We start from the raw sequence: 9,408 nt of genomic DNA on the forward strand, positions 1-9,408 counted from the left end.
TTTTTTCTTTTAACAAACCTGACGCTAAAAAGGAGAGGGGCTAAAGGAAAAAACTCCAGCAAGCATACTGCAAATATGCAGCATATATCAAATTGTTATATATCATTATCTTCTTTCCCTCCTTGTATAAGGATTGATATTTGATTAAATGAAGGCAAATAGAAGCCTTGAGATAAAACAAATGATACTTGATTAAATGAAAATAAGAAGCCTAATCCATAGTGCCTCAGGGCTTTGGTCTAATGGTGAGAGAGCAACTTGTGATGTATGAATTAGGTGCATGTCACGTGTTCAAACCCTACTGTAGACAAAAACCGCAAGCCCATTATCCACCGAGTTTTGAACTGTGCTCCACTAGCCTTGAGGATTTATCGGTTTATACAAAAATAAAAGCCTTAATCCGTGGTATTAGTAAATGATAGGCCCCGGTAACAGATACCAGCAATTATCTTCTCTTTCCGGTATGTAATATGTTAGAAATAGCTATGTAATTGTCCCACATTGGAATAGGAGTAGTATCCCCTTTGTATAGAGTAGCTATAAATAGCACCTCTTGTATTGCATCACATACAAGATATCAATATATATCATATTTTCTCCCGTGCCTTCTCACATGGTATCAGAGCTATCGTGAGAGATTTATCGCTGTGCATAAATTCCAGCGATTCCGGGAAGTAAAATCAGTCACTGGAACTCTTTTTTTCCGGCAACTTTCAAAGTTGTTTTGCGTCTGCTTTGTCTCGGTCAGTGTTGTGCACAAAATCCAACACTACCACAAGAGTAGTCACTGTCCGGCGACCAAATCCCAGTGAAAATCTCCGGCGGTACTGTAGCTGTCCAAAGAAAATTTTCCGGCGAAGTTCCAACGTTGCGTGGCCCACCTTCCGGCCATTTTTTGGCGACGACTCTTCAGGACAGATTGTTTCCCTTGTAATTCCGATCCTACCCCTACTATTTTTATTTCATTCCGACCACTTTGAATATTTTCCGGCTGCAACAGTAACTTTCCAACTACTACAGTAGTTTCCTATTCTGGTTCAGCGTTCCTTACTCTATTTTCAGTGGATTACAGTTGATTATTTCTCTTATTTGGTAATAATTTACAAGATGTCTTTGGGAATTGATGTTTTTGGGTCTAAAAGCATGAGTTCTGGAAACTCTAATGTTATGATTACCTCGGAACCTTTAATGGGAGGTTCAAACTACTTAGCTTGGGCTTCATCTGTCGAGTTGTGGTGTAAAGGTCAAGGTGTGCAAGATCATCTGATTAAACAGTCTAGCGAAGGAGATGAAAAGGCGATAGCGCTTTGGGCAAAAATTGATGCTCAATTATGTAGCATCTTGTGGCGTTCTATTGATTCTAAGTTGATGCCTTTGTTTCGGCCATTCCAGACATGTTATTTGGTTTGGGCAAAGGCTCGTACGTTATACACTAATGATATATCTCGCTTCTATGATGTGATATCACGGATGACAAACTTAAAGAAGCAAGAATTAGATATGTCTACTTACTTGGGTCAGGTACAGGCAGTCATGGAGGAATTTGAGACATTGATGTCAGTTTCTGCTAGTGAGTCAAAACAACAAGAGCAGCGACAGAAAATGTTTCTAGTTCTTACACTCACTGGACTTCCTCATGATCTTGATTCAGTACGAGACCAGATTTTGGCGAGTCTGACTGTCCCTACAGTTGATGAATTATTCTCTCGACTACTTCGCCTTGCTGCAGCACCAAGTCACCCAGTGATTTCATCACAGATACTTGATTCCTCTGTTCTTGCATCTCAGAGAGTGGATGTTCGGGCATCTCAAGCTATGGAGAATAGACGAGGAGGCGGTCGTTTTGGGAGATCTAGACCCAAGTGTTCTTATTGTCACAAACTTGGACACACTCGCGAAATGTGTTATTCCTTAAATGGTCGTCCACCCAAAAATGCCTACGTTGCTCAGAGCGAGACTACAGGTAACCAGGGCTTTTCTGTATCTAAAGAAGAATATAATGAGCTCCTTCAGTATCGAGCAAGTAAGCAAACATCTCCACAAGTAGCCTCAGTTGCCCAGACTGACACTCCTATTGCTGGTAATTCTTTTGCTTGTGTTTCCCAGTCTAGTACTCTTGGACCATGGGTCATGGACTCAGGCGCTTCTGATCATATCTCTGGTAATAAATCACTTTTGTCGAATATTGTATATTCACAGTCTCTTCCTACTGTTACTTTAGCCAATGGATGTCAAACTAAGGCACAAGGAGTTGGACAAGCCAACCCATTGTCTTCTATCACCCTAGATTCCGTTCTTTATGTTCCTGGTTGTCCTTTTAGTCTTGCATCTGTTAGTCGTTTGACTCGTGCCCTCAATTGTGGTATATATTTTATTGATGATTCTTTTATTATGCAGGACCGCAGTACGGGACGGACAATTGGTACAGGTCGTGAATCAGAAGGTCTTTACTACCTTAACTCGCTCAGTCCTTCCACAACATGTCTAGTTACAGATCCTCCAGATCTAATCCACAGACGTTTAGGACATCCGAGTTTATCCAAACTTCAAAAGATGGTGCCTAGTTTATCCAGTTTGTCTAGATTAGATTGTGAGTCGTGTCAGCCCCGGGGAAAGATAAGTTAGCTCCTCGTGCTCTCAAGTGTGTCTTCCTTGGTTATTCTCGTGTTCAGAAGGGATATCGTTGTTATTCACCTGATCTTCATAGGTACCTTATGTCAGCTGACGTCACATTTTTCGAGTCTAAACCTTTCTTCACAACTGATGTCACTTCTGCTGACCACCATGACATATCTGAGGTCTTACCTATACCGACTTTTGAGGAGTTTAGTAATCCTCCTCCACCTTCAACCACAGAGGTTTCACCCATACCAACTTTTGAGGAGTCCAGTGTTATCCCTCCTAGTTCCCCAGCCACAGGAACACCACTCTTGACTTATCATCGTCGTTCGCGCCCTACATCAGGCCCATCTGGTTCTCGTCCTGCACCTGACACGGCTCCTACTGCGGATCCTGCTCCTAGTACACCGATTGCACTTCGAAAAGGTATAACGGACCACACTAAACCCTAATCCTCATTATGTTGGTTTGAGTTATCATCGTCTGTCATCTCCCCATTATGCTTTTATATCTTCATTGTCCTCGGTTTCCATCCCTAAGTCTACAGGTGAAGCATTGTCTCATCCAGGATGGCGACAGGCTATGAGTGACGAGATGTCTGCTTTACATACAAGTGGTACATGGGAGCTTGTTCCTCTTCCTTCAGGTAAATCTACCGTTGGTTGTCGTTGGGTTTATGCAGTCAAAGTTGGTCCCGATGGCCAGATTGATCGACTTAAGGCACGTCTTGTTGCCAAAGGATACACTCAAATATTTGGGCTAGATTACAGTGATACCTTCTCTCCAGTGGCTAAAGTGGCATCAGTTCGCCTTTTTCTATCCATGGCTGCAGTTCGTCATTGGCCCCTCTATCAGTTGGACATTAAGAATGCCTTTCTTCATGGTGATCTTGAGGATGAGGTTTATATGGAGCAACCACCTGGTTTTATTGCTCAGGGGGAGTCTCGTGGCCTTGTATGTCGCTTGCGTCGGTCACTTTATGGTCTAAAGCAGTCTCCTCGAGCCTGGTTTGGTAAGTTCAGCACGGTTATCCAGGAGTTTGGCATGACTCGTAGTGAAGCTGATCACTCTGTGTTTTATTGCCACTCTGCTTCAAGTCTATGTATTTATCTGGTAGTCTATGTTGATGATATTGTTATTACGGGCAATGATCAGGATGGTATTACTAATCTGAAGCAGCATCTCTTCCAGCACTTTCAAACTAAGGATCTAGGCAGATTGAAGTACTTTCTAGGTATTGAGGTTGCTCAATCTAGCTCAGGTATTGTTATTTCTCAAAGGAAATATGTGTTAGACATTCTTGAGGAAACAGGGATGACAGGTTGCAGACCTGTTGACACGCCGATGGATCTGAATTCTAAACTTCTGCCTGGACAGGGGAGCCGCTTAGCGATCCTGCAAGCTATAGGCGGCTGGTTGGTAAATTAAATTATCTCACAGTGACTAGGCCCGACATTTCTTATCCTGTGAGTGTTGTAAGTCAGTTTATGAATTCTCCCTGTGATAGTCATTGGGATGCAGTTGTCCGCATTATCCGGTATATAAAATCGGCTCCAGGTAAAGGATTACTGTTTGAGGATCGAGGTCATGAGCAGATCGTTGGGTACTCGGATGCTGATTGGGCAGGATCACCTTCTGATAGACGTTCTACGTCTGGATATTGTGTTTTAGTAGGAGGAAATTTGGTGTCCTGGAAAAGTAAGAAACAGAATGTAGTTGCTCGGTCTAGTGCAGAAGCAGAATACCGAGCAATGGCTATGGCAACATGTGAACTAGTCTGGACCAAACAATTGCTCAAGGAGTTGAAATTTGGTGAAATCAGTCGGATGGAACTTGTGTGCGATAATCAAGCTGCACTTCATATTGCATCAAATCCGGTGTTTCATGAGAGAACTAAACACATTGAGATTGATTGTCACTTCGTCAGAGAAAAGATACTCTCAGGAGATATTACTACGAAGTTTGTGAGATCGAATGATCAACTTGCAGATATTTTCACCAAGTCCCTCACTAGTCCTCGCATTGATTATATATGTAACAAGCTCGGTACATATGATTTATATGCTCCGGCTTGAGGGAGTGTTAGAGATAGCTATGTAATTGTCCCACATTGGAATAGGAGTAGTATCCCCTTTGTATAGAGTAGCTATAAATAGCACCTCTTGCATTGCATCACATACAAGATATCAATATATATCATATTTTCTCCCGTGCCTTCTCACATAATACAAAGATACAGGCAACATTGTCAGAGAATACATGAAAGAAAGTAGTCATTGAGCTCCAAAACATGCATCTTCCTTCGAAACTTTATATTCCAGTAATGGGGCAAGCTTCCAAGTTTAGCAGCCAAGTTCTTATCAAAAAATAGAGCATGATAGGCAGTAAATCACATACATCAACCAAGGAATTAACATCCTCTTACCTACCGGTGTGAGCGGAAAGATTGAAAAAACTTTGAATGTAATAATTGTTTGCCCATGCAGCCACAAAGGAAATCGCATTGCTTCATGGACAATACCAACCTGCATAAAATACACAATGGTTGAGTATTGGTCAACTTCAAGAAAACAGTATCATTCCCATGGCTTCAAGTTAAATATGGTGTTTGACTTTACACTGTTCTTGAAAGAAAATTATAGACAGAATAGTAACTAACTTGAACATGGATTAACCTCCAAGAAGTGGGTTTATAGGCCAGGTGATAGATTATCTTTTCTGATTTAACTAGGGGAGTGAACCGAAAGTACGGAACCAGGAAAAACTTTAGAAATGGGTATAATAGGTGGTAATATGGTCTAAATGATCAAACTGGATACTAATTTGGCACGACCCAGATGAGAAATGTGGAATTTAGTGTGAAACACAAAGAGTATGTTATGACATAAGTTCAGTAGGTCTTTTGATATGTTTACAAAATTAAAACAAGTATCTTCCTCCTTTTTCTCCGGGAATGGGATTCATTTTGTTGTTTTTTAAATAACTGGGGAGCTCTGGCCAACTTGCTCACCTCAACTACTCCAGGTAGTAACTACAACTCCAATCAACACAAGTACTACGTTTGTGTTAACAACCAGTCAATTCTAGAGAGTAAGAAGGATCTGAAACAATCTCAAGCATTCCCTCCTACAAGTAACATTAAAGATGCTCATGCTTATTCTAAATGAAACTTTTAGTACTTTCTAGCTGGACTTTAAGCAATAAACCAAAAACCAAGAGCAAAGAGAAAGGATGACAGTCAGCAACCAAGGTATGATTCTTTTTTCGCAGGTAACACAGGGTTGAGCTAAGAACCACATCATCAAAACAGGTCGATCTTTCATAAATTTGTTTTAAGCTAGTTAGGAATGAAAGGCATATTTTGCCTTATGCTAACCAAAACCCATAAGCGTCTCTTATCCTTTGCCCATTTCTCTTAGAAATGTCCATAGTTCACAGCATTAATTCAATTGAATCCTTTTTAAAAACTGTATGAATTGAGGTTTATTATTGTATCAGACAAAAACAAATCACTGTGCAGCTATACAAATAAACATATCACTGTGCAGCTATACCTCTCTGCCTGCCCCAACAACAAATCCCATTAATGGTGGTCATGCCCTCTGTAATTTTTATTTCTTTTTTAACTTATATTTAGGGGAACAAGCAGTTTGCTAGAAAACAACCTGGCTTAAACACTAATGTCATTTGTCCTATGCATCGCATCCTTATGAAATTTTAATATCACGATTAAGGTGATCGATAAGGTTCACATAAAAGATAATATCCTGGTAGTTTATTATCCATTGCATTTAAAGTTTAACCTTTTATAAGCAAAAGCTACAGGAAAACCAGTAAATACTAAAACATATGATACACAAGAACGAGGAAAAACTTTTCTTTGCCAAAAACCACTAGGTGATTTCTTCCATCTGCCCAAGCCTTGGTAGACAAAGTATCTGGTCTACCAAAGAATTAGTCAAGGTACGCGCAAGCTGGCCGGGCACCACGGTTATTAAAAAAAACGAGGAAAAACAGTATACAAGTGAAACAACACATTCTAAATCAATAACACATAGTAATTATAAGCACCTGCTTTAAAATAGCCTGCTCGGCATGCTCAGCATTAAGTTCCAAAACTTCCCAATCATCTTCAGTATCAGGCTCTATGGTAACCATAGTAGCTTTAGGCAAATTAGACAGTGCTGTTACTCGAACCACTGCACGATCCGACAATCCAATACACTCGGCATATTGCTTTGCAATCTTCATCCACACAACAAACAACATAAATGACACAAAACTAAAAGAAAAATTGAACATTTCCAGTTATTAGTTAAACTCGCTAGCAAAATTTGAGAAATTGAGGTGTGTGAACCTGAATAGAATTAGGAAATGGATGGGAAGAAGCGGAACCGGACCAAGCAACACGCCAGAGTTGGTTAGCGTTTTGAGGAGAGCGAAGTTCGAGGGCTAGAATGGGAGGAAGGTAGCCGGAAGCAGTGGTGGACTCGAGAGTCTGGATTAAGCTCACTGGTAACGACACGAAACAGCTCTCGATTCCTCCGACGACTCTCACCTCCAACTCCATTTTTTCCGAGTGCGATATCTGATGTTTGGATTGTGAGAAGAATCGCTTTTAGGATGAGGTAGAACAAGACTGATTGCTGACTAAATATTGCTTTTCCCGAGGTGTGCTGATCATTGATGATAGTTGTTAGACCCGACCCCAATAAAATGTGATGGGCAAGCGGTTCACCTTTTTTTTTAAAAAGGGCGTGGTGCTAATAATTATCTTATTTATTTTAAATAAATATTCGTTTAAAAAATTATATTTTATAGTTATTTTTTGATTTTTATAGTCAAATATTTATTTATGGTCACCTCATACTCTTAAGCTATAAAATATGCCTTGTATTATTTTTCTATCTCATTCTTTCAGATTTTTCTCTACCCTCTCCCTCAACTCCAATCTTTTTCCATGAATACAACCACAATTCTCCCAAATACAGATCGAAACGGGTAGCTTTGACTCTCAATCTGAAATTTTTCAGCAAGAATGGAAAAGTTTCAATATCTGGAGAGAGAAGTGAAGTCAACAACTATGGACAAAACTCAAAAAGTTTCAATATCTGATACGGCCAAGAACCAGAAAAGGCCACCAAAATACCCTTACAACCCTAAACATACTTATGTGGACGTTGAAAATGGCACATATGTGATGATTTAATTTGTAATTTATGATTTATTATATTCTATTAAGTTGAATTAACTCAATGTGCTATGTATGTTGTGTCTTCTTCTCTTCGTCATTCTAGGGTTCTGCCCAATCTGGAGGTTTCCGTCCCAATCTACAAGTGCCATTCAAATTCAATTGTAACGAATAGGTTTTTGAAGCACACGTGAGGGTATTATGGTAACAGGGAACAGTGGCGTTTCGAGTCAGAATCGCGGCCCTCTCGACGAGATGACATTAGTGTTATTCTTGAACAAAGATGACGGAGTTTGGGGCTGAGCAACTTGAATTTTCTGTTAATATATTTCAATGTATCTCGCTATATTTCCATGTATTTCATTGTATTCATTATTTTTTTCATTGTATTTTATTGTATTCACTGTCTCGTTGTATTCCATAAATGTATTCACATATTTTTTAAATTAATATAATTTATGTATTCAAATTGCTCTGTTTTTGTTGTATTTATCAGTTGGGAAAAATATTTAGCATATTTACTTTGAAGATTGCTATGTTTTTGGGATATTTTTCGGTTGAGAATCTTTTTTATAACTGGAAATACAAATTATGTGTGTTATAATTGAGTTTGTTGAGTTATATTGGGAGTTTATTATGTTAATTGATTCAATTTCCGTTTAAAAATAACTGAATAGACCATGAATTGCGCTATTTACGTTACTGTATTCACAAATACATATTGTGAATACAGTCGAATACAATAATTTGTCTAGCTGTAATCCCTTGTTTCACGCCGTGAATATAGTTGAATACAAAAATCAGTTGTAACGATCTGGCTGGTCGTTTCATGAGTTACCGCTCCGTTTTCCCCATTTCTGCTTTTTTATGTGTTGTTCAGCTTCATTTCATCTTATCGCATTGGTTGGTTCGAGTTCGGATTGGTTTTGTAGAGAAATGAGACACTTAGTCTCTTTTTTAGAAGTTTTAGTTGGAAAAGTCAACTGGAAGTTGACTTGTGAGTAAATGATCTCGTACCTTGGTTTTTATGGTCCGGATAGCTTTGTGAGGTGATTTGGGACTTAGGAGCGTGATCGGAATGTATTTTGGAGGTACGTGGTAGATTTAGGCTTGAATTGGCAAAATTAGAGTTTTATCGTTTTCCGGTTGGTAGTGAAAATTTTGATATCAGAGTCGGAATGGAATTCCAGAAATTGGAGTAGGTCTGTTGTATCATTTTTGACGTGTGTGCAAAATTTCAGGTCATTCGGATGAGGTTTGATAGGTTTTTGGATCGGTTACGGAATTCGAAAGTTTTAGAATCCATAGGCTTGAATCTGAGGGTGATTTGGTCTTTTGATACCGTTTTGAGTGTTTCGAAGATTGGAATAAGTTTGAACAGTGATATGTGACTTGTTCGTATTTTTGGATGAGCTCCCGGGAGCCTCGGGATGATTTTGGATGATTATCGGAGAGTTGGAAAATAGAGTTTGCAGCTGAAGCTACTGTGTTTGTGTCATAACCGCACCTGCGGATTGGGGAACGCAGGTGCGAGCCACGGAAGCGGCATTTTGTTCGCAAGAGCAAAGGCCAGTTGGCTGGGGATGCAGCACAGATGC

General features: G+C 39.6%; 1 protein-coding gene across 2 annotated transcripts in view; it reads right to left on the reverse strand.

Moving 5' to 3' along the window:
* The window catches only part of LOC104223713 (peroxisomal ATPase PEX1), a 28,703-nt gene extending 21,383 nt beyond the window's left edge, over window positions 1–7,320 (reverse strand). Inside the window, exons 1-3 of one of the 2 annotated variants that reach the window (XM_009775187.2) lie at window positions 6,977–7,320; window positions 6,691–6,864; window positions 5,049–5,144 (exon numbers count right to left, since the gene is read on the reverse strand). Coding sequence is in view for 1 of the 2 variants with exons in the window: in XM_009775185.2 (XP_009773487.1) it covers window positions 5,045–5,144; window positions 6,691–6,864; window positions 6,977–7,189 (487 nt within the window). In the remaining variant the exon portion in view is untranslated. Of the gene's footprint in view, window positions 1–5,044; window positions 5,145–6,690; window positions 6,865–6,976 lie in introns of both variants that reach the window. The other variant, XM_009775185.2, reaches the window with a different exon arrangement.
* Between the last annotated feature and the right edge of the window lie 2,088 nt (window positions 7,321–9,408).

This window comes from Nicotiana sylvestris, chromosome 4 (genome assembly GCF_000393655.2).
Source record: "Nicotiana sylvestris chromosome 4, ASM39365v2, whole genome shotgun sequence".
Classification (NCBI taxonomy): Eukaryota; Viridiplantae; Streptophyta; class Magnoliopsida; order Solanales; family Solanaceae; genus Nicotiana; species Nicotiana sylvestris.